Source organism: Podarcis melisellensis, assembly GCF_964234715.1.
Source record: "Podarcis melisellensis genome assembly, chromosome: 5".
Lineage (NCBI taxonomy): Eukaryota > Metazoa > Chordata > Lepidosauria > Squamata > Lacertidae > Podarcis > Podarcis melisellensis.
Genome location: NC_138537.1, coordinates 79,783,207 through 79,809,415, shown reverse-complemented (window position 1 = coordinate 79,809,415; position 26,209 = coordinate 79,783,207). Strand labels below are relative to the sequence as shown.

The window sequence follows — 26,209 nt, the reverse complement described above, 5'->3', positions numbered from 1 at the left end:
CAGTGGAAGACAGGAGTGCCTGGCGTGCTCTGGTCCATGGGATCATGAAGGGTCAGACATGACTGAACGACTAAACAACAACAACATAATTCAAGTATAAATAAGTTACATAAAGACACCCCATCTTGATCCATAGACATTCAACTGAGATTTCAGCTTCCCTTTATGTGAGGCTCTGAGCTATGTCTGATTTGTTCCAAGTTGAGTTGTTGGAGGTCTAGTGATGTTCTTACCATGTGTCTGAAATCAAAGGTGGAAAATTGCAGTACTTTCCTCTTCAGGGATTACATTCCATCATCTTTGCCATATCTTAGTAACACCGTCTGCTCTTAACATTACCGTACATTTCCGATGTACAGTGTTTTTTTGCCAGAGCTGGAGCAGAGCGCATGTTTTCCCTTGTTTTGCTGGAAACTACAGCCGATCAAAGATGCTTCATGTAATGATCATCAGTCTGCCCGGAGTGTCTCTGTGTTACATATTAACCAGCTTTGATGCCTCTTTACATGAGGTCACAGCTTCCCAAATTAATTCTGTCACAGGAGAGGATTCATTAGATTCTTAATTGACTATTTCCTTACAAACAAGCAGGAAGGAACTTCTAGAAAACAAAGTAATTAAACAGTAAGCAATGCACATAAATCATATTTCTGAGCAAATTAATGAAAAAAATATAGAATTTGTTGCACTTCATACAAAGGGTGTTTTTGTTTGTTCGTTTGTTTTTTGGCAAGTATACAAGTGATAACCCAGGGTCCTCAGCCAATGTTTTTGAAGTTCAAGCTTGGTTTTTTAAGACGGGTTGAGTATCAATCCTGGCTGCAACTTCATGGGCATGGGGAATTTGTGCCTTTTTCTACAGAGTTCTTTCCACCGTGAATATGTTTGCAGTTGATAAATGTAAAGTTGGATGTCTCATGCCAGTTTTAGACCTGTGGCACAAACTGATTGCATCAGTTTACTTTGTGGATTGAAAAATAGAATTGTGCCTTCACAACCCCATTGAATGTTTGAAAAGGGAATAGCAGTTCTTCATAATGAAAGGACTTTCACGTGAGAGGTGCATAGTTATGTTTATCGCTCAGTTCTTTAGCAGTTTTCAGCTGCCAGCAGAGGCTTTCACTGATTTTTTTTTTTCATATATAAAAGAGTAACTACTGTTCCAACTACGTTTTGAAAATAAGGAAAAGATTGAAAAAAGTACCTCCTGTATTGCCAGTTTTGTGTGAGGCAGTGGGATAGTGCAAACACTTTTTATTCCGTGCTTAGAGCTGAGCTGAATTTCCATGAGTTTTGATTTTTGTGTTTGATGGGGAGGAGGAAGTGCTTTTGGTGAAGTGTTACAAAAATTTCGCAACGCTTAAAAGTGTTCCTACGCTTTGTCCAAGTGCTGAACATTAATCACAGCTCCAACAGCTCTCTTCAAACTCCCTGGAAGTCTGAGTTTCACCCAGAAAATATATTTAGTAGGGGCGTCTAACCTGTGGCCTTCCAGATGTTGTTGAACTCTATTACTCTATCAAGCCAACATGACTAATAGCCAGAGATGGGGGGGAACTGCAGTCCAACAAAATCTGGAGAAGCCACAGGTTAACCACTTCTGATATTTAGGAATTCTGCCTAAGATTTATCTCATTTGGGTCAGAGAAGTTCCCTGAGTTCAGTCAGTCAAGTTCATGGACTGCACAGTTCTCTTGTTTCTAAGCTCAGATGTTTCCTTGTGCTGTGTTCTGTCAGATAACTACACTCCAGAGACAGTTCCTTGGAACTTAAAAAAAAGAAAGCTTTTGAAGGCTTTTGAATGCTGACCTCATGGACCTGGCTGCCTGAGACCCCTGGTGCCTTGTTTCAAATGGGAGGTAGCTATAATGAAGATGATTCTGAAACCAGTATCACTCCTGGGAGGAGAGGCACAGCTCTGAGGTAATGTGGGAGACAAGGCCCTAAGTACTATCATTTGAGTGTAGCTTATGATATAGGGCACAAACCAGAGACATAGCTGTCAAGCGTCCCTTATTTGGCGGGACAGTCCCTTATCCCAGCGCCATGTCGCGCTGCTGTCCCTTATTGATGATGTCCCTTAAATATGCTACTGAAGGTAATGGGGCCCTTTCTATGTCCAGCTATCCTTTGTCAACAACAAATTGTTGCTTTTTTGTGTTGAATATATGCTATATGGTAATTTATGGACCCAATAGGTATCTAAAGCCATTTGCACACAACAAAACATGTATTTTATCAAAGGAATTGTTGATCCCTTATTTTGGCTGCTGATCCCTTATTTTCGAGGCTGCTGGTCACTTATTTTCAAATCTGTAAGTTGACAGCTATGGCCAGAGACCATCTTCAGGTAGGAACCATCTTTGGTATATAGACCTGTTTTGTAAAAAATGGCCTAAAGGAGAGTTGGAAATTGAAATAGTTGGAGATCTGGACCACCGTATTTGTTCCAGTGGCCTAAGCAGGCTGTATGATGGTGGGAACCTTCAGGCTATTTTGCTCTTTTAGCTCTATCACATCATCTTTAACTCAACTACAAATACCCCACCAACTTTGGATATGCTTTAAAAAAAATACATAAAAGTTGATAATCAATAGTAGTAGCCTCTGTTCATATAGTGAGTACCTTTCTTGTTGAGTACCTGCAGCCCATCTGAACATATTTAGATTTTTGTTTTAAAAAGGGGTGCCCCATCTCCCTTTAAAACAAATCCAATCTAGGTGTTTTTTTTTTAGTAAAACTAACAAATGACAGCATATACCGGTAGCTTGCTGAGATAACTCCCTAACTGCCTTCAGATCTTGAGCTGGTACTGTTGGTTTCTATTTCCCTCACTGAGCAGCAACTGCAGTCACAAGACATTGTTTTGCATTCCACAGTCAGAGTTACTGTTGGATTCCCACGGGAATGGGAGACTGGATGTGACGTACACTGGTTTCCTGTTTTTCAGTGTTCTCTCGGTTTCTTTGTTAGAGAGATAGTTGCTTCTCTGCTCTCACAGAGGCAAGATGCATGTTTGTAGTCTCTCAGCATAGAGTGGAAATAAAGTTAAGAATGTGGCACATACTGCTTATCCTTCTGCTGTGTGGACTACTCTGCTTGGGCTCAAGATAAGACGAGCCTGTATCAGCTTCAGATGGGCCGAAGCTGGTCAAAATCTCACAGGTACGACATACCTAACAGCCCCTTCTCAATTTCACCACTGACTTGCTCTTATTAGAACAACATGATCCCATGCATCATATTTTTGCAGGGACCCCCTTGTTTGATTCCTATGGTCAGCTTATATTTCAAAGTGACTGTGTTGCACTTAGGAAAAGTACAGTAGCAGCTAACTTGTATGACTTGATGTCTGTTGCTGCTGACTAAGAGAAAGGGACAGGAAGCAGCAGCTTTGGGGGATAAGTATAAGTAGCACTACACTCCAATCTGGCTACCAAGTGATTCAGCTTCATCCCATGGTTTAGCTCAACAGGTAATTCTCTGTGAATTACTGTTAATACAACTTTCACAGACAGTTAGCATTAATATTAAAGAACGAGAAGCAGATAATGCTTGAGAGTGTTTCCGTTTCCTTTTTCGCTAATTGCAGTGTCGTATATTATCTCGTCAGTTACGCACTTAAGAGAGATTCCCTAGCAAGGTATGTGAAGTCTCTGGGGAGATAGTATTGCTGTATTTATTCATGAAGATGCAAATAATCACTTCAAACCGGGGCTGAAATGGTAGAAAGAGAACCCCAACACAGTGCTTCTCAGATCCTTCTTCTCCTCCCCCCCTCTTCCTCCTCTTGTTATCCAAAGTCTCACCAGATGTTCATGCATGGTTGCAATGCTTTCAAGGGACCTATACAGAAGCAGAGAAATTCATCCCAACCAGCTCTGTGTCCTTGCCTTGCCCCATATATGAAGGTGAGGCTTAGCAGTTACATGCAATTGTGACATCGTAATAATGCTGTCTATGTCATCAGTGAACTTGGAGAGAAGTGTGTGAAGGTGATGGATCAGTTACTTCATATGTGATTATCATTTGTTGAATGCAGAGTCAACTGGAGTCTTTTGTTTGTGTGAATGAGCCCATTAGAGACCAAGCAACACAGATGGAGGACTTCTGTACCCTATGAAAAAGAAAAGAAAAGGTAGCTGTGAATTATGGTAACAGGGAGTAGACAGTGACTTTTCTATTTCTGGGATGCCAAACTGTCATCTTCTGTGAGCACTTATTCTGCCTTTGGATGCCCTGTTCCAAAATGTCGGTGGAAAAGGGTGGTGGTGGGTTGTGCTCATGTTTGAGTGGGCTGAAAGACCAACCTAGCATTCTGCCCAAATCTTTTTTCAATACTGGTCATCATCACTGGGGGGAGATTTAAACCAAGCCCTCCATTCTGAATCAAGTGCTCTATTCTTACTCTCTCCCCTTGAAGTAGCCTTGAACACATTATTATTAGAGTTGCACACAAGAAGAGCATTCACAGCCACCCACCATTTTGTGTGAGTAGTTCCCCCCCCCTGTTGGATTGGACCATCATTTTTACACCTAAAGTTCTCTCATAAAATTTGGTAACAGGACATGTCCATGTTGTATTCTGATGCTCTGCCCACTTAAAGGTGACCAGTGGGGCGGATGAAATCTTGCTTTCCCACTGTGAATGGGGGAGGGGGACATAATTAAGTACTTTTAAGCAATAAATCCTACACAAATCCAGAGTGGAGTCCCTACGACGGTTGGATGGCATCTTCTGCCCCTCCTTCCGGCAACTCCTGCAGCCAAGTATTGCTCTGCATTCCTTTGGACCACATCAACAAGGCCGGGGGGGGGCTTGTTGTTTGGGCAGCCCAGGAGCTCAATACATACTGCCTAGGCTTGTGCCCTGGGGGATGTCACTTCAGTGCTGCTAACACAGTGGTTTTGACTTCACCCCTGGAAGCATACTCCATTGTCTCTCGAGACAAATGGATGCCAACAGCTTGTAGTATGCTCATAAGAGGCTCCTTAGTTATATGTGTTGAATTATTTCAGTACTGGCAGAATATTGAATAGTAAAGTAAATATATATTCTGTATCTATGTGCAAAGCAGTGTTTTGGAACATTGAACATCTCTTTGTAGACAAAAAACCCCTCTGCTACTCATTTTCTACATAAGCTCAAGGAAGCAGATAGGAAATCAATTTTGTGGGGGATTCCCTTCAGAGACCGCCAACAGCTCATGCCTGCCCACTTCCATGATTTTATGCTAGGATTGTGAAACATCAAGTAGTTAAATATTTGCAATTGAACAACTGTCAATCATCATTAATAACTGTAGCCATCTTAAGAACTCTCGCTTCCACCACCGCTCTTATTGATTACTGAAATATGATACTTAACCACAAATAGTGGGTTATTAATAGCAAGCATCATGTTTGTCTGGTAACCTCGTTATCTTTTCTATGTGTTAAAAAGAGAGAGAGCCCCGGCTTCACAATCAGAATAAATAAGGATATAATAAATAATACGACCTGTTATCAATAAGATGTGGTGAAATCCTAGGAATAAGAAATGGAACTTGTTATTTTGTGATAGAAATGCTGTTTTCTGAAAATACAGCAAATGTAGTTTAAATAAATGTCATAAAGAGGCCTTGTTTGCACAGTGTAAAGTATATCGTTAGGGGGAAATCTTTTGCCCTCCTAGTTTGTAACCAAGAATCTCCCCTCCACCTCCACCCCAGCAACTGAAGTTAAGCCTGGTTTTGTGAGCTTGAAAGGTTTTTTGGTGGAAAAAAATTATCAAATGAAAACTGAAGAAAAAAATAAAAGTCTAGAAATAACAGAAACAAATCGTAATCAATAAACATTCCTAAAATAAGTTGTCATTTCAGGCCAATATTCACTCAGTGTTCATTTAGACACAAATGATTGAAGAGATCCCTGATAGACTCAGCCAATGAAGGTTTTCTTTCAGCTTCATATTTAATTACCTCCCGTCTCTGTGTGTGTTTATTTATTTATAATATTTCATATTGACAAATGATGCAAATAAATTGTGTACATAAGTACGATAATTTAGTTTGCCCCAAGTAATTAATTTTTCAGAGCACTTGTACCCCGCTCTGCAGCCTGGAAAATTTCATGCACAGCTTACAAATCAATACAAATATCACAAGCCAGCCCTCAGGCTTGGTTTACTCTTGTTTTTTAAATGTTTGTTTTTGTAAGCTGATTTGAATCCATCTTTTTGCAGAGGGACACTCATGGTAAGGACCCATATCTAGATATAAAAAAGTGTGACCAAAAAAATAATAATTACCATCAGTTGCCCCACCCCCAATGCCCTTCCACCTCAACCTTACTGACTGCTGTTAGGAGGAGGGTGGAGACTTCATGATGCTCTATTTCTATGAATGCTTATTTCACAGAAAAAAAGTGGGGCTTGATATGGGGTTGCAGTCAGTATACACAGCATAAGGCGCTGGTCAGGAGGTGATTTGGGGATGGAATTAACTTGACTTGCACTGTGCCGCAGCGGGGAAAGCAAGAGCAGGCCAACTTATTAATTGCTTTTTAAAGCCATAAACCCCACCCTCCTTGTCTTTTGTTAAGACTCCCACTCCAAACAGAATTGTGCACCCAGGCATCTTATTACTTCTTTGGAATTTAATTTATGGAGCAGGATAATGATGACTGACGACTGGGGGAAGCAATTGAAGAGGAAATGATTTTGGAGCAGGATCTGGGTGGGCAATTAATCGGGGGTAACTTAATTGGATAGGTCCTTATTAATTTGGGGTTATCTGGGGCGGGGTGTGAATTAATTGAATACTGCAATTGATTTGTGCTGATCTGAATGGAAATTAATCGGCTTGCCTTCTGTGAAATTTAAATTGCGGCAATGGTTTCTAAATTTGCAACTGTACATGTAAAGTAGTGCATGTAAATCTACGTCGTGTTTTGCCCTCTTTTTTGACACCCTGTGAGGAAGGAGGTAGGGGAGAGACAAGGATGCCAAAGGGTGAATGTGGGCAAATGCAGCTGCATGCATTTGTCACTTGGTTACAAGCCAGTGGCGGGTGGGGGCCAGAGTCAAAGTGAGTGAAACAGTGAATTTACCCTTTTACAGTACGGTAGTCTTTACACACACTCAAACCTCAAGCATTGTCGTCAGAGTGCAAGGACCCTCAAGGAAGGGTGTGAAGGAAGGGCAATGAGAGGCATGACCTGGGAAGAGGCCCCTTGCAAGAAAGGTAGATTTTGAGGAGAGATCCATGCCATAGGGGTAGCAAGAGAAAATGGGTAGAGCCATACAGTGGTACCTCGGGTTACAGACGCTTCAGGTTACAGACTCTGTTAACCCAGAAATAGTACCTTGGGTTAAGAACTTTGCTTCAGGATGAGAACAGAAATTGTGTGGCAGTGGCATGGTGGCAGCAGGAGGCCCCATTAGCTAAAGTGGTACCTCAGGTTAAGAACAGTTTCACATTAAGAACAGACCTCCAGAATGAATTAAGTTCTTAACCCGAGGTACCACTGTACTTGTGATAAGTAAATTTGCATTTGACTATTGCTAGTTGGAAGGGACGCAGGTGGTGCTGTGGGTTAAACCACAGAGCCTACGACTTGCTGATCAGAAGGTCAGTGGTTTGAATCCCTGTGATGGGGTGAGTTCCCGTTGCTCGGTCCCTGTCCCTGCCAACCTAGCAGTTCGAAAGCACATCAAAGTGCAAGTAGATAAATAGGTACCGCTCTGGCAGGAAGGTAAACGGCATTTCCATGTGCTGCTCTGGTTCGCTAGAAGCGGCTTAGTCATGCTGGCCACATGACCCGGAAGCTGTACGCGAGCTCCCTTGGCCAATAAAGCGAGATGAGTGCCGTAACCCCAGAGTCGGCCACGACTGGACCTAATGGTCAGGGGTCCCCTTACCTTTACCTTTATTGCTAGTTGATTAAAGACATGAAAAAATAGGTGCCTTTTAAGTTTGATTCGTGAGAAAAACTCCACAGAGTAGTGAGGTGCAAAATAAAATGGCAGCAATAAATTATTGAGGAAAGGTGGAAAACAACAAGGGCATTCTCTTAGGAGCTGTTAGTTTTAATTTTGCAACTTGTCAGACCCTTCAGCAAGAAATTATTAATAAATGTTCACCTCCTTTATTACTGTCCTAGATTATCAGTTTAATGTATGATACATTAGAACAAATCACAAAGGCAGCCGTAAATTGTGCTACAGTGATTCATTGCTAGATCTGGCGGTGGTCTCCTGAATCATGACAATATTTCAAAGGAATTATGTAATGTTTCCAAATAGAGATGCGTACCTGCAATGCACAGCATTCTGTCGGGTCTTGGATTAAGCGAGTCCAACAATAAGAGATAGCTAAAAGTGCAGTCCTGTGTTTGTCTATTCAGAAGGAAGTGGGTATACACTGTACTTTGTATGTGGACAAGAGCTGAAGTAGTGGGCTCTAATTTAGGGAATGCTGTGGCTAAAGAAACTTTATCCTGGTTGTTTTTTAGCTGCTTTGGAAAGAGAGGCCTATTAGGCACAAAAGCTGCTGGCTTTTCAGTGTACCGCCTCTCTTGGTACCATAGTTAACATTCTATGTATACTAAGGTAAAGGTAAAGGGATCACTGACCAATAGGTCCAGTCCTGGCCGACTCTGGGGTTGTGGCGCTCATCTCGCTTTATTGGCTGAGGGAGCAGGCGTACAGCTTCCGGGTCATGTGGCCAGCATGACTAAGCCGCTTCTGGCAAACCAGAGCAGCACACAGAAACGCTGTTTACCTTCCCGCCAGAGTGGTACCTATTTACTTGCACTTTGACATGCTTTCGAACTGCTAGGTTGGCAGAAGCAGGGACCACCAACGGGCGTTCACCCCGTCACAGGGATTCGAACCGCCAACCTTCTGATTGGCAAGTCCTAGGGTCTGTGGTTTAACCCACAGTGCCACCCATGTCCCAATGTATACTAGGGGTAGGGAATTATTATTTTTAGCCAGAGAGCTTCATTCCTTTCAAGGGGATGGGTGGGGTGGGGGACACAGGCTAGGGCTGGGTGAGGCCAGAGATAAAAGTGAGCAGAACAACTAGCACAAATCTTAGCTTCGAACAGTAGCCTAGTTCTTAACACACTCTCGCACCCCTCTCTGTCCTCCACACAGGCAAGGAAGAGGCATTAGTTCAAGGATGCATTCCAGCCAGGCAAAAACACTCAAACAGGGTCAGTGGAGGTTGCAGACTTGAAAGAGGGCTTATAGATGGGGAGAGTTTAGAGGGTCAGATATAGAGAGGTCTGAGGTTCTCCATGCCTGACATATACTACAATGTCATAGATGATGTCGCTATTTTCAGGGAGTCTGGGATGTTGAAATTAAGGATGCTCACTAGGAGCAACTCTTAGACTCAGGCATCTCTGCTCACCTTGCATCTAGATTTGTGTTCATTGAAGGGAAAGGGAATTTATGGGGGAAGACAAACAAATACCTCACGATGTTCATATTAGCCTATGGACCTAGGGAGAGAGGTTGCAAAAAAAATGAGTTCAATGAGAAAGCACTTAAGGTTAGTTAAGAGGGTTCCGGTGCAAATTGTGTGATGTAAATGGTATGGTGTGATCCCAGTGTGGTGTATTGGTTAGAGTGTTGAACTAGGACCTTGGGAGATCAGGGTTGAAATCCCTGCTCAGTCATAAAGCCCACTGGGTGGCCTTGGGCCAGTCGCAGTCTCTCAGCCTAACTTGCCTCACATGATGGTTGCGAAAATAAAATGGAGAGGCAGGAGAACCATGTATTGAGCTCCTTCGCAGAAGCTCAAACCTTGTGTAAAGTTAATAATAAATAAAAATAAATGGTGTGAAGACCTCAGAATCAGCACAGTAGCATCCCCCCCCCCCCAGGGAATGTGTGAGTGAAGAGCACTGATGAGCACAGCAAGTGTGGGACTAACAAGAGTCTCTGATGTGGGGCCATAAAGACTTTGCCATGGGTGGGGTGAATCCCAGTACCTGCATTTCTTAGAAAATATGTTTGTGGAGAATATTGTTTTAGCAGTAGAACAAATCTTGCAGGATGCCTCTGCCTTCCTTTCCAAGCATAGGTTTAAATTGCAGTGTTGTTGGCTCAAGTTAGATTGCAGTGCCATAGTTCCTGAGGTAACATATTGTTTTATTTCATATTTGTCCGTTTGTTTCCTTTATATGAAGCAGAGAAGCATCTGAGAGTTCAGGTATCAATGCTTTTGATGTCTACACTCCTGGTCCTGGATTCATTCAGACCAAACAAAAAAACTGCATAAAGCAAGGCTCCTTTGCTGCATATTTTAACTCTCCATACCTGCCTTTATCAGTGCTCCTTCTTTAACAGTTGTAGACCTGTTCATATTTGTGAACAATGTGGAAAGGCAGCTGTCTGAGAGAAGGAAATATAGAACCACACTTCAGAGCTGCCTGCTGAGAATGAAACTGTAGGAAATGGGTTCTGATTAAGCTCTAATTAAATAAAGTGCTTAGTACCAGGGAGGGAAATAAAAAATGGTACTGAGAGTGATCCGTTGCTTTCAGCATAGACTTGATTAAAAAAACATTTTGACCTTTTCTGTGCAGTTTTATTGCATATGATTTTGAAATTACTGTTAAATCAGTTTAGGTCTATAGTGTAGGTATGTCAAATAGGTCAGTGTTGATTTGATACAGTGTGGGTTCATGCATTAGCCACTGGAAATTGCTTGAAAATTGAGAAAGGTTTAATATAAGGGAGGTGTTTGGGATGGATAAATGACTCCAGAGGGCAAGTGGTCAGTTATGGGCAGCTGAGATTGATCAGCTAATTTGTTCCTCCCCTCCCTTTCTGTTTTTAAAATGTTATCATTTAGATAGCATGTGCAATTCCGCCCCCATACATTTTTATTAAATTGTCCATTTTAACAATAAAGTACAGGAACTTCAATTAGCAAAGAGAGTGAACCAATATGACCACCAGTGCTTTCTTTCTTATGATATAGATAAACATAGTTAACAAAAACATTTGTAGAGGATAAACATTTAACACAATAAGGGATGTGGGTGGTGCTGTGGTCTAAACCACAGAGCCTAGGGCTTGCCGATCAGAAGGTCGGTGGTTCGAATCCCCGCCACGGGGTGAGCTCCCATTGTTTGGTCCCAGCTCCTGCCAACCTAGCAGTTTGAAAGCATGTCAAGTGCAAGTAGATAAATAGGTACCGCTCCGGCTGGAAGGTAAACAGCATTTCCGTGCGCTGCTCTGGTTTTGCCAGAAGCGGCTTAGTCATGCTGGCCACATGACCCAGAAGCTGGCTGCGGACAAACGCCGGTTCCCTCGGCCTATAGAGCTAGATGAGCGTAAAACCCCAGAGTCGTCTGCGGCTGGACCTAACGGTCAGGGGTACCTTTACCTTTTACCTTTTTAACACAATTCACAAACATAAACATTGCATCAGCTCTAGAAGGGAATGCAATGAGTTGCTGGAGAGCCAAATTATGTGTGCTACATGGAATATGGAGGTAACATCCTCTACCTGAGGCTGCAACATGTCTTGGGTTGTCCCCATGCACTGCTGATATCTGACTATTGCACAGTTCAAGATAATAACATATTCAAAACCAGTTATGGTTATAAAATTAAAGAATAAGAACATATCACCACTTTTTAAGTATTAGGCCCATCTAGGCATATGAAGCTAGTGTAAACCAAACTGCCCTTTTTTACAAAACCAGTTTGGCAGATCAGTTTCTACACTATTGCTTTCCTTTCGCATTTTATTGAGCAATGGATTGAACCACACGGCAGCTGGTACAGCTTTTTAATTTTTGTTAGGCTTTTAATACCCTGCCCTTCAGGATGTTTCCAGAAGAGCTCCCAGTGCAAAAATATGACACAACGATGCTGAAATTAACAAGCATTACGAAGCAAGTTGACCAGATGACATCCAAAATAAAAACAGAGATCGAAAAGGCCTGAGAAAATTTTAAAAAGGGTTCACCTGGTGTCAGAAAAGGCAGAAAACCCAGTCACAGCTGAAGCTTCCTGTGGAGCGAGTTCCAAACCTGGAATGTGACTCCATAGAAGGCCCCCGTGTTCGGTCACCACCTACCAGATGGGGGTGGGATCTGTAAAAACTTCTGAGGCAGATTTCAATATGGAGGCAGGTATTTGAGGGAAGAGGTAGTTAATCTAGCATGATCAACCAAAGAACCAGCTGGACAAATATATCTCTTGAAAGTTACAGAAGGGAAGTGTGTTGCCTTTGCAAAGTGCTTTTTTTTAAAAAAAAAAAGTCCACCTAGTCATTGTACATATTGCATTCCTTCATTTCTGTATCTTTTCCAGTTGCCTTTGGCCTCTACTTTCCCCGGAGGGAGTATCATGAGAACGTCTACCTTGACCAACCCAGCGGAACCCCCCTGCTGCAGATCCATGCCTTGAAAGATTCGGAGGAGGAGAATACATATTTTTGGCTGTGCCCACAACTCCACATCCCACGAGCTGGAAGTAAAGACAATCTCTGGTTTCAAATCCAAGAGAAAACTGGACTTCTTTTCCTCAATAAGAGTCTAGATAGGGAGGACTTCGATATGCTGTGTAAGTCATGCAGATGAAGCAGATGTCCTCATTGCACATCTGTGTGTGTGTGTGGTATCATGTTTACCTTCATTTGCATCTGGTGGAATTTATCCAGATACTAATTGTTACCAAATCAGTAGAACTTTTCATTGAATGGAAGGTACTCTGGAATCTCTTCCTAAATATTGCACAGACACCAATAAGAAGACGGGTAACCATGTCAGTCAACTGCAAGAACAACAAACAGTCCTGGTGTTACCCCCGAGATCAAGAAATTAATCATCACATTATTCCCCCACCCAGTTACAGATAGGTAGCCGTGTTGGTCTGCCATAGTCAAAACAAAAAAAAATCCTTCCAGTAGCACCTTAAAGACCAACTAAGTTAGTTCTTGGTATGAGCTTTCGTGTGCATGCACACATCTTCAGATACACATACTTCTTCAGATACATATACTGTGTATCTGAAGAAGTGTGCATGCACACGAAAGCTCATACCAAGAACTAACTTAGTTGGTCTTTAAGGTGCTACTGGAAGGAATTTTCTCCCACCCAGTCAGCCCTTTGCCTATAGAAACATATCATACCACAAATACATTAGTTTTAAAGATTGACACAAGAAGAGATGCATCAATAATAATGTGATTCTGTTTTGTTTACTTGTGGTTAATGTGTGGAGACAGAGAAGCAGGCCTCAAAGGATGCTCACAAGTAGCAGTTTATTATATGAAGGTTGCCCAGAGTGTCTTGGCCATTTACCTTCTCATGTGTCCTTCTCTGCTACTTTGGTTCAAGCCACTCACTCCAAGGAGATAACACTCGGATGAATTGTTCTAATTGATTCTTGGAACGTGTGACAGATTAGTGAAATAATAACTCTCTGCACTCTAAGGTTATGTTTAGCTTACTTGTAAACCCAAAATCCTAGCTCTGAATGAACTGTACAGAAAGAGGAACAAGAACAAACCAGAGATTTAATTGTTTGTTGCGGTTAACAGAAAATTACAATTCTTTATTTAAGATTGGGTTTTTTCCTACGTCGTTCTTCGGGCCAGTCTCAGAAAGCAGTATACATGGAAATATTAAAAGCCTAATAAAAGAGCAAAGACAGACTGCAAAGGGGGGGGGGGAGTTCCATGAAAACCCTTTGAAAGGTCTTCCCTCCCATCAGGGCAAGGTGATTCAGTGGCACTTGGGGGAAGGAGAGGCCAAATAGCTCAAACAGTAGAGCATGAGACTCTTAGTCTCATGGGTTCGAGTCCCACATTGGGCTGCAGGGGGTTGAGCTAGATATCCCTCAGGATCCCTTCCAACTCTGCCATCCTGTGATCTCAGCTGGAACACTATAGAGCTACATGGTGGGCAGCTGTTTGGGGTGCTTTGTCTAGGTGGGTATAGAACCATAGATGATGGTGAATTGCTAAAATGAGGGTTCTTTGTAATCTTCCCTGCTTCTCTTGTCTCCTCCCTAATAGTTCCAGGAATTTCGGTATCGAAGCTGATCCTCCAAGTTTTCGTCTCACCCCTACCTTTCCAAGGGAAGGAATGCCATGAATCTTATACCAAAGTATTGGTGAAGCTTTCTGTTATCAATTCCACCATGCCAGGTTGCAGTTATGGGATGCCAAGCCAGTTGTGTTTTTCCAATATGGACCTTTCTTTTCACATCAAGGAGAACAAACCGCCAGGGGTATTCCATCAGCTCCAGTCATATCCTCTGCAAAACCAGTGCCAGAATGCAAGCATTTTCTATGAGGTGATAGCAGGTAAAGCAGCTGCTTGGCCTTTGGGCAGCAGGGATCCTGTTTGCAAATCCTTATTTCCTTGGGTTTTTTGCATAGCTTTAGAACATACTTCCAAGTATGGCTCCCATGAGCCTCTGGAGGAGGCGTTGGAAGCTGGGCAAAAGTATGCACTTGCATAGGTAGAAGCCACATATGAAAATACTTGGTCAAAACATTTAGAAACTTGGATTAGATATAGAAGTTATACCACCCCCACATGTGCAATGGTTCAGCAAATTCCATAAATTTTTAAAAAACCTTAAGCAACAGATTTCATGGCCTTCATGGTTTAATTAGGAATATTTCACTATTTTCAGAAAAGCATTAAGTAAACACTGTATCAGTGATGGTTGAAATTCCATATGAAGAAGAATTATCGATGGGAATTCTGGCTAATACATTATAATGGTCCTGAAAGAGAACTTTCACATCCCCACCATTGCGGCAAAAGTCTTGGAACATTTATGTGGCTGGGTATTTGCTTAAGGGATTCTGGAAGGGGCTTCCAGTGATTCAAATTTTAAAAATCCAAGCCAAACCAATGCTAGTTCTCCTCTTCATCTTCATTATGATGTAACTTACGTTTTGAGCTGCCTTAACCATCTGGGAAAGGCTGGTAAAGAAGCGTTTTAAATAGATAAATAGAATAATGAACCTTTCCACATTTTCTTTCCTGTAAGACTGGAGCAGGGGTGTCTCAAAGCAGTGACTCTTTGCAACAGGGCAGAGGCACTTCCTGCAGTACAGTAATGTCTTGCCTTGGCTGCGAATTTTTGACCTGCTCTCTGCTGTCCTTCAGCACCACCACTAAGGAGGAAGGAACAGTCCTCTGCCTCAAAAACTACCTGAGCCTGCTTTGTAAATTTCCTTGCATCTTTCTCTTGCTCCCTGAAGTTTCATCTCCCTCATTTCACTCTGTTTCAAGATTTAATGTGCCTGCTTTAATATAGGGTGCAAGAAGTCCCCTCACCCTTTCTTTTCCACTGAAAAATATTCAAAGTGGGCAAGAAGATCATAGCTAAAAACATCACACCATCATTAAAGATATATAAGCATAATGTTAAATATATATATAATAGAACAATGAAGCATTAGAAACAATAACTATCCCTTAATTTAACAGAAAAAAGCAACACCCTTTGAAAGTTTTGCCATGAGCCACAGTTCATCCATTAATAGTTCATTCACTAGTGTGGCAAAGGCACACTAGACAGTAGGTGTAGTTTTATCACTCGGGGGTGAGTGTGTCTTCCCTAATGATATGAGGAGGAATGAAATGCCAGACAGAGCAAACCAGAGATACAATAAAGGTATAGAACAGGGGCAATCCTTTCAACCCCTAATTCCAGTCTTTTATAACCAGCACGATTTCCAGAACTCTATAAAGAGTTCTAAGATTGAAGAATGGTGTAAATAACACATAATTGACTGGATTTGAGTTGCAGTTTGGGTGTTGCTGATTGTGAATTGTCTACTTCTGGCATAGGATCCTTTACCCCCAAGGTTGTATCACAGAGAGGTCCCACTTTGTTAGTGATGGAATGAGACGGTATTCTTGCTGTGTTCTAGATAAAGGTGTGCCATTTCTTTACAACATGGACACGGCGAGTATCAGCGTGGCACAGCCTCTGGATCGAGAGGAGCGAGAGAAGTATGAGCTGATTGCCAAATGTACTGTGACAGAAGGATCCAGGGAAACCTTTAAGGAGGTGCCATTTCTTGTAGCTGTCTTTGATGAAGATGACATGCCCCCCTTCTTGCCTAATGACACAAACACAGCAGATGCAGTTGTGGAGTTCAGCCGGAAAAAGGTAACACTCCATGATGGTGCAATGTGCTACTTGTTGGTGATTTAAGACTCCTTTGCAACCTTTCCACTTCCTCCCACGATTTTTGCATGTTTTGAAGGGCTCTTTTAAGTACGTCCATGTGGAAATGTAAAATTCGGGTCCATGTAAAGTTTTCCTGTAGCAGGACCTGGTAGGAAACATGAATCTTGCTTGCCCGTCCCAAGAGTTACATGGATAAATTTTCAGTGAAACATTTCTTCTTGAGGGTGTTCATGGGAGCACTTCCAAAAGCGACCGATGAATACAAAACGTTCTCCCAGAATATTATGCTAATCATTAATTCCCTCTAGTACCAATGAGTCACAATGTAATGCTGTTTACACACTTAGATGACCTCCAAAACATGCAGAAGCATATAAGGTTGTAAACCAATAGAAAATAAATGTTCTAAAGGACCCTGTGAGCTTCCAGAACATATGGAACATTGAGGTCATTGAGATAAGAAAATAGTAGAGTAACTCATCTCATTTTCTGGAGAGGGAACTTCCAGGGTCACATTACATTGAATGCAAATTACAGGAGATCTTTCCCTCCCTGCTGCCTATTGTTTGGTGGTCAAGGAGGAGGATGCAGCCACCAATTACAGCTTTGTTAAAATCCTGGATTTTTCCATTGTTTTCTGTTAGCAGCATAACTGTCTGCTCTGGGGTTGTGGAAATATGTCTAAAGCAGTTGGAAGTCCGGGCAGTGTGTGTGAATCTTCTCAATTAAATCTGTGTTTGAGGGCAGTTTAGCCATTGAATATTGAAGGCGTCAGCTGAAATATCAATGGAAAATGGAAGGAGACAGAGGGAACTAGCCTGCTTAAGTCCCACTCAGTCTATAGTCCAGTGAATGTACATCATAAGTTTTAAGGACTCTCATTCCTGCACTACATTTCCTCTCTCTACCCCAGCTGTATTGCGATAAAGCAGTCAGATGAAATTTGGGGTGTTCAGGATGCTATGGCAGTAGGTTTTCTTCAATAAATAAAGCAGTCAGGGTCAGAGCTAGTAGCTTGCCCCAATCCTAAATAAATGAAGAAATCTGAAACCCTTTTATATAGGACAATGGGGAAAGATTTTAGGAGTGTCCCCTCTCCTACCCCACCCCATTTCAATCTTAAACACTCCAGAGTGCTATTGTGTTGGAGCTCCCTTTAATGCAATCTCATATTTTTGTTAAAAGTTCTAACAGATTTATCATGAGAAACGTAAGTTTAAAATTATAGGCGTGTTTCTTTCCTGGGCAACTTATTTCTATGGATGCTAGATTTTGCGTAAGAGGGATTTACCGTTTTTGGATATTTGCTGCCACCAACAGGCCAGAACCATTTTTCCCCATTTTATCCACCTCAGCTGGCTCTGGAGATTTAAAATTGAAGGACCACTGTATACTCTGAATGCTGAATGAAAACCTGTATGCTAACTATTCACCAGCAAGCTTAATCATGTATGCAATGTTGGTTTGAGGAAGCATGTCTGAATCTGAAACCAGTAATCCAGATTCCTGCTTATTGAGATCAAGGAGACACCTTTACTGTACTCTTTTCTAATGGGACCTTACATGACCTTGTAAATCTGTTGCGTATTGAAGCACTTTACATTATATTTTTCATCCTAGGATAATGCTTAAATGCCAAGCCAGAAATAATATATTGTGACTGCAAGCAATTTCCTCCCACCTATTCTCTTTTAAAGGGCACTGTCATTGCAGAATTAACTGTCTACGATGCAGACACCACCCCTATTTTCCCTATAGAGAGTAGCAGGAAGAAGTACACTGGCACCATAAGTACATCTGATCCATGGATCAAGGAGACATTTCAGGTGGAGCACAACTTCCATGAGATCTTGTTCAACCCAAATGGCAGCCAAGTGAGGGGAACACGGCACGAATACAGTAAGTTGATGTGGATTATTATTCCCAAAGGAGTAGTATGCTTACAAAGAACTAGTTCTGCATTTTGCTGCCTTATCCAGCTTTTGAATCATAAGCTGGAGATGTGAGATAATAAATAATAGTATCAGACTTCCAGGAGGGCAGGGAATGTCATGAGATAATAATGCATTGTGGTCCAGTGGCCAGTGCTAAAGAGAAAATTGTGATGCTGGAGCAATAATCCTTTCAGCCAGTAGGGGCAGTATAGAATAGTCATAAATCAGGGTAGACAGCCTGGTAACCTCCAGACATTCTGAACTACAAGTCCTATCAGATTCAGCCAGAATGGCCAGTGGCCAGGAATTATGGGCGTCATAGTCCAGAACATGTGGAGTGTTCCACATTATCCTTTTCACAGATAACGGACCTGACTAATCACCATTGGTGGAAGTGCAATCTCCTATGCTTTGCAACAAACTAGGACCTGTTTGAGCACCGCACTGTAATTATTTATTTATGTTGAGATATACGCCAGCGACAGACATGGCCCTCCCTTGTGGAATTGGGGCAACAGTTGGATTTTGCCATGGAAAAGTGTTTCAGTTTCGAGATGTTCAAAGAAACCAAGGTTGCCTTTTATTAACTAAATCCCTTACAGTAAATTCCCTTACTATGGAAGGCAAGAATATGCAAACGCAAGTTCATGGCCAACCAGGGGAACTTGCCAGGTATGCTTGAAAATCCTAACCAACAATGGAATGCCATTGTGCTCACAGCTCAATGGTTCAGCTTCAGCACCTTCGGTTCAGTTCATTTGTTGGCATAATTCCCAGTTGCATTAGTGGACTAAAGATGAAGATTTGTGTCCTAAAATAAACCAGTTAACAATTTTAAAGTTTAAGATGGTTTGGACCATTTTCAAATTTTATGAGATGGAATTAACTGGCCTTTTCAATACAGTGGTCCCTCAGGTTACATATGCTTCAGGTTACATACGCTTCAGGTTACAGACTCCGCTAACCCAGAAATAGTGCTTCAGGTTACAAACTTTGCTTCAGGATGAGAACAGAAATCGGGCCTCGGCGGTGCGGCGGCAGCAGGAGGCCCCATTAGCTAAAGTGGTGCTTCAGGTTAAGAACAGTTTCAGGTTAAGTACGGACCTCCGGAATGAATTAAGTACTTAACCTTAGGTACCACTGTATTTATATGGTTACAAGAAACCAAGAGCTTTTAATTGCAACTGTGGTGCAAATGCATATGGTCAGATTATATTCCAATCTGTACAATAAATAGTAATACTGTTTCCTTTAAATGAAAGTATAATAACTGTTCTGGTTCAGGCATAAGAACCATGGTTTATCAGAACAAAAATGAGCCTTTCACCTGCATTCTCCTGCAGGTTGTTGTTATTTTAAAATACAATACTGTGGACCCTCCGGATATTAACTTCATTCATTCCAGGGGTCCATACACCCCCCGAAAAGTCCGCATCTAGAGGTGCCGCTTCTGCGTACATGCATGGCGTGATAGAGCGCTTCAGCACATGTGTGTGCGGTGAAACCTGGAAGTATACACTTCCGGGTTTGCCGTGTTCGCAACCCGAAAGTTACCTTACCTGAAGGTAACATAACCCGAGGGTCCGCTGTATTAAAAGCAGTTAAAACTAATTACAATCAAGAGAATACGGTAGGTCCTAAAATATATATCTGAAGTGTCCAAGGCCAGAGTAAAGAGGTATGAAAACTGCATAATGAAGGTGCCAGACACATCTCTGTGACAAGTATCATTGAAAGAGGGCTGAAGAGCCTGTGTTGGGTCATGTAACTGTTCCAAATAAGATTGTTTCTTCTGTTTCTCCCTGATGCACATGCTTAGTGGGGGTTTGATTTGTCTTCTAGAACAGAGCTCTGCACACCATTATGCCTGTGCCCAATTTTCGCCATGAGCTCTACATTGTAGAGTTTGAGACTCTCAAACTCAGAGAGTTGTGGGTTTGAGCCCCACTTTGGGCAAAAGATTCCTGCATTGCAGGGGGTTGGACTAAACGATCCTTGTGACCCCTTCTATGACACTCTGATTCTACAATCTGCTCTTAGGGTGCCTTTTTCACTCCTGCATGCCAAACCAGCCGTTTTTGCCCTGCTTTCTGTGTCCACTGGATGTCTCTCTTGACCACCTTTCTCTTTCCTCGAGAGGATATCCCTGAAGTGTTTATGTACTGCGAACTTAATGAGTCCAGTCTTCTGTTTCTGCAGGACTGGTGTTAGGCAAGAGCATTTCAGTTACTGAAAGCAGCTCCCACCAGGTGGACGTTATTGTGAACGACACAGAATACCAGGGGCCTAACAAATCCCTGATGCTCCACTTCAATGTCACCATTCTTCCAATCAGCATCCAGTTTTCAAACGTGACATATCAGTTCACAGTGAACCGAAATGCTGCCAACTTTTCACAAGTAAGGATTGTGTGCTCTTTTGTTCCATTTGGAAATTCAACTTGGAATTTACAGTTGACTTGTGCCTGAAAACGTTTATATAAATGAATATCCTTCAGGGGTTGATTATGTCCTTTGTTGTCTTTCCAACTTTTTTTAATAAAAAAAAATAGTACAATTTCTTGTGCCAAGGGCGGGCGTGTTTTGCTAAGGAGTGCTCCCTCTCAGGTTGGAAAGAGAGCACAGAGTCCCCTGCCATTTCTGGGGAGTTTCATTCCAGAAGGGAGATGTCTCAATGGCTACCTTGGTCCTCTTCTCATACAGCTTCTCAGCTCTGATGGTGCAAGGTGTAGAGTTTCTTCCTTGTTAAAGTCTGTCCACTGCTGCACTTCTGGGCTTGTAAAAACCAGTCCCTCCGGTGACCAACCTCTAGGTTGAATATTGTAGTGTGTCAAACCTTGGGTGTGTGGGGTTGTTCTAGGGAGTCTTGAAAAGTGACATCATAGTAGGCAATTTCAGGGCCACTCAAAAGGTATGAAAATGTTCATATTAGGGATTTTGATCTTTTTTTAAAAAAGAAATCCAGTTGTTTAGAAATTATCAAAAATTCAGCATACGTCATGTGAGTCTTGCAGTGATGGCAGCTGGGTTAAGCACTAGGGAACCCTCCCTGCTGACTTCCACTGCTGGTCATGTACCACCCATCAGCCTACCCTGTGCTAGAACATACTACTCCCTCATTTCCTACATATTTACCCTGCTAGATGTTGTTCGTCTTTCAGTAGATCTAGAATACTAGCTGAGTGTACATTCATTTTTTTAATGAATGGGCAAGATGAAATGAAGGGCCCCTTTGTTTCATTTGTTTTTATTAAAGAAATGAATGCACGAGTTCCAAAATGATTCCAAGCATCGTATAATGAATCCGTTACTCACTCAAAACTATTTTAGCTTTCATCCCCACCCCCCACCCCTTATGAGTCAGAATAGGTCAGATGGAGGTTTCAGAGAGAGCAGGGTGTCAGGAGTCTGCCCGGTCTTCAGCTCAAACACATTGTAACCAAAGTGTCCAACATTCTGGTTGGTCTTTTTTCCCCATAGAACCTTCAACCGTCCATACCAGACACAGCTATTCAGTTGGAAGGCTGTGCGGTACATCGTCATGACCGAGGCATGGACTTCGGAAAAACCAAAGGAGGGGGGCTGTGTGTATATGTGAACAAATGCTGGTCCAATAATTCTAAGACTGTGGGCAGTCACTGTTCACCGGATTTGGAATATGTGGCTGTTAAATGTAGACCAGCCTATCTCCCTAGGGAGTTCACAGCTGTTATGCCAACTGGTGTGTACGTGCCACCAGATGCCAATGCCAACTTGGCTTTGGGATGCCTGCAGAGCCTTATCAGCAGCCAGCAAGACAAGTATCCTGAAGCTGTGCACATCATTGCGGGAGACTTCAACCATGTTGAACTTAAAACAGTGCTCCCAACGCTCTATCAGCATGTGAAATGTCCCACAAGAGGGGACAAGACACTGGATAAAGTTTATTCGAATGTAAATCACGGCTATAGGGCTTTACAGCTGCCACATTTGGGCCAGTCCGACCATATGTCTCTGTTCCTGGTACCAGCATATATCCCACTCAGGAAACGGGCTCCCACAATATCAAGGACTGTTAAAATCTGGCCTGAAGGTGCTACTCACCAGCTGCAGGACTGTTTTGAGAGAACCAATTGGGATATTTTCGATCGTTCAGACCTGGAGGAGCACACGGCGGCAGTTCTGTGCTATATCAATCACTGCACAGACACTGTCACAGTAAATAAATCCATCCGGTTTTACCCCAATCAGAAACCCTGGATGAATAGAGAGGTCCAGTGCCTGTTGCGGGAAAGGAACAGGGCTTTCAGGTCGGGCGAGGTGCAGCTTTACAGTGTGGCAAGAGCAAACTTGAAGAGGGGTATTCGACGGGCAAAACTGGATTATAGGCAGAGGATTGAGGATAATTTAAGGAGCAACAACACAAGACAGATGTGGCAGGGGATTCAGCATATTACCAACTACAAACCTAACCTTGGTGCTGTCGACGGTGACCCTTTGCTGGCGGAGGAGCTTAACCTCTTCTTTGCTCGCTTCGAGAAGGAGCCACCTGAGACGCCGGTATTACAGCCACCAGCCCATAAGGGCCCCTCATTCACTGTAGAGGAGCATGAGGTGAGACAGGTATTGAGGATGGTGAATCCGAGGAAGGCTGCTGGACCTGATGGCATCACTGGAAAGGTGTTGAAGGGCTGTGCGGATCAGCTGGCGAGGGTCTTTACTAAGATCTTCAACAAGTCCTTACACCAGTCTATTGTCCCACCCTGCCTGAAGTCGTCAACTATTGTTCCTCTGCCAAAAAAATCCACAATCAGTAGCTTGAATGACTACAGACCAGTTGCACTGACTCCAATCATCATGAAGTGTTTTGAGAAACTGGTGCGCCGTCACATTATTTCCTGTCTTCCATCAACTTTTGACAACTACCAGTTTGCATACAGGGCAAATAGATCCACAGAAGACGCTATCACCACCACTCTCCATGCTGCTCTGTCCCATCTGGAGCTGCCGGGGAGTTATGTGAGGCTGCTGTTTGTGGATTTTAGCTCTGCTTTTAACACTATCCTCCCCCATAGACTGGTGTCCAAGCTAGAGGCGATTGGACTCTCCAACTCCACCTGTCTCTGGGTTTTGGATTTTTTGTCAGAACGTTCTCAGAGGGTTAGAGTAGGGTCACATATGTCCACAGCCCTTAGCCTTAACACCGGCTCACCACAGGGTTGTGTGTTGAGTCCCCTGCTTTATACTCTCTATACGTATGACTGTACAGCCATCTATTCCAGCAACAAAATCATCAAGTTTGCTGATGACACTACGGTGGTGGGGCTCATTTCAGGAGGGGATGAGTCCGCCTATCGGGACGAGGTGGAGCGGCTCTGTGTTTGGTGTGGAGAGAACAATCTGGCTCTTAATACGGCTAAGACCAAGGAATTGGTGGTGGATTACAGGAAAAAAAAGGCGGACATTCAGCCCTTGTATATCAACGGGGAACGGGTGGAGAGGGTGGCGGAATTCAGGTTTTTGGGAGTGACTATCGATCAGGGCATGACTTGGAGCGCAAATACCACTGCTCTGGTGAAGAAGGCCCAGCAAGAATTTATTTCCTCAGACTTTTAAAGAAGAACAATCTGAGTGAGAGACTGCTGGTGTCCTTCTACCGAGGCTCCATAGAGAGCATTCTCACATACTGTATTTGTGCTTGGTTCTCCAGTTGTACAGCTAGGGAGAGGAAGGTGCTCCAGAAGGTCATAACCACAGCCCAAAGGATTATTGGTCATCCTCTCCCATCTTTGGAAGAACTGTACGGTTCCCGTTGTCTTAGGAAAGCAAACAACATCCTGCAGGATTCATCTCACCCGGGATACAGTCTGTTTGCACTACTGCCTTCTGGCAGGAGATATAGAAACATCAAGTCAAGGACAAATAGACTGAAAAATAGTTTCTATCCAAGAGCTGTGGCCTTTTTGAATGCTGTAACTCAATGGTGTGACCTGGGAGTTTGATGGGTGTGGGTGTGGCTGGAATGTGGTTTGTTTGGTTGTTGTTGTTGTTTTGCTTTTGTTGTTTTTAAGGGATGGCATCCAATTTCGTTGCACTTGTGCAATGTTGCACTTGTGTAATGACAATAAAGAATCTATCTATCTATCAATCATAGTGCTAAGGAGAGGGAATTGTGAAAGTCTATAAAAGAGAGAAAGAAATGCTTGGGTTTTTTTATTTTGTTTTTGCCCCTGCAGATTTTCTCCTCCATTAGTGAATATTTGCAGGTCTGTCTTTTGGTTAGTTTGTTCTTTGTCTTTCACAAAAACAGTTCCCACTCAGTCACCCCTTGCAGTTCCTTGAAGCATTTTCAGTCCACTTCGCACTGTATTACTCCTACCTCTCCCCATTCCCTTGTGTTTACTTACTTAAAGTATTTTCATCTCCCTCATCGCTTGACAAGGCTCCTAGAGTGGCATACGTTAGATTGATAAAAACAGCAACATATGATTAAGGCAGTAAAAATAGGCTATTTAAAGAGGTGGCACTTAACGACAATTTGCTGCTGCTTCCTCTCCTGCTCACAGGGCAGTTGGTTTTTAATGGCCACCAGGAGAGGAAGAAGGGACCAGTCTCTCCTGGTGAAGTGATTTGTGGTTTATATTTTAGAGAAATACATTAATTAAAAGTTACATGATCTCGGTAAATCATATGCTAAGTAGACTAATGTTGGATAGCACCCACAGCCTGTGCAAACGTATGAATTGGGGGAGACTGGGGGAGCAAGTGGCACCCACATAGTTGCAGAGCAGTTTAAGCTTCATGGTCCACAGTGGTTAATGGCTGCTGGTAATTTGTCAACACAAAAACCGCTACATCCAAAATCCACTTGGCAGTGGCTGAAAGACGCTGTAGCAAACAGAAAACACCCACACCTGGCAGCGGACACAAAGACATAGAATTTCCACCGATGACACCAAATCCTGACGTACCACCCACCCAAAACACACACAATCACCAACACATGCACATAACAAGCACACCCCGGTGCAACACTGGAAACAAATGCATGTGCACACACTGGTACCCCTCAAATGCACAGCAATCACAGCCCCCGCATGCTCCCCCACAAATCAAGAAACCATGACAACACAAAGAGAGCAAGGAGAGCGAAGGAGAGCTTTATTGGAGCCATGGAAGCCCACACAGTCACAGCAGCATGCAGTAATGACAGGCAGACCAAATACCCCTTGCCCCCATAGGGGACACTCCCTCTCAGGTGTGGCAGGTGGAGGTGAGCAGGCACATCAGTAAAGGCGATGACACCACAGCTCACATCCTAACAGCTAGATTGATGGCCTTCAGCATTGGATAATGGACCACCAGTCTCTCCCTGGTGGCCACCCAGGACCCTGGAGGTGGTTGCTGGTATGGCAACAGAGCATAATTCTCCCCCTGCAGCACGGGGGAAGAAGTAGAGCATGTCTGGAGTGGCTGAGCACGTATTGTTGATGCCAGGCACCTCTGCAACCTGTGTGGTTGTGATCTGCAAAACAAAAGTCATACAAGAGTTGGCTTATAGACACAGGTGTCATGTTGGCTAGTGGCTTAGTAATCTTTTAGCCCTCTTAGGCACCTACTGCAAAAAGTGTACCTAGTTTGGGGTAAATTCCCCCAGATTGGGCCCAGCCCATTACTTCCTAGGTGACTTCAGCTGGCAGGGGTATTTATACTTGTCTGTTTCCCCCTCGACTGTGAAGGTCTCAGATAAGTTGTATCCTAACCTACCCAACACGGCAGACTTGGAGTTCTGATTGCACCTGGTGTGTTTTTGCTGCTCCTATGAGTGTCTTTAGTTGAATTTGCAAAATTAGTTCTATTTATAGTTAGTTTAGATCACAGTTGGGCTTTGCCTTTTTATTGTCTATAAAATCAGTTCCCTTATTCTTTTCTGTCTAAAATTTCAGATAGGATCCCTTGGATGAGAATTTCTGAAAGTTTAATGTTAATTGGATCGAGACCCCCCCCCCAAAAAAGTTGCAAAAGCAGAAAAACAGAAACTGGGTATCCTATTGAAGCCAATGGGAGATGAAAACTAAATAATATATTTTAAAAATTATGAATGAAATAACTAAATAAATGAGGTTTT

At 42.9% G+C, this 26,209-nt stretch overlaps 1 protein-coding gene across 3 annotated transcripts in view; it reads left to right on the top strand.

The window, feature by feature from the left end:
• Nucleotides 1–26,209, top strand: part of RET (ret proto-oncogene) — a 110,014-nt gene that overhangs the window by 50,453 nt on the left and 33,352 nt on the right. For 2 of the 3 annotated variants that reach the window (XM_081913499.1, XM_081913501.1), the window contains 5 exons: nt 12,321–12,572; nt 14,029–14,319; nt 15,907–16,148; nt 17,867–18,068; nt 20,303–20,502. In XM_081913499.1, coding sequence (XP_081769625.1) covers nt 12,321–12,572; nt 14,029–14,319; nt 15,907–16,148; nt 17,867–18,068; nt 20,303–20,502 — 1,187 coding nt within the window. Of the gene's footprint in view, nt 1–4,043; nt 4,140–12,320; nt 12,573–14,028; nt 14,320–15,906; nt 16,149–17,866; nt 18,069–20,302; nt 20,503–26,209 lie in introns of all 3 variants that reach the window. The other variant, XM_081913500.1, reaches the window with a different exon arrangement.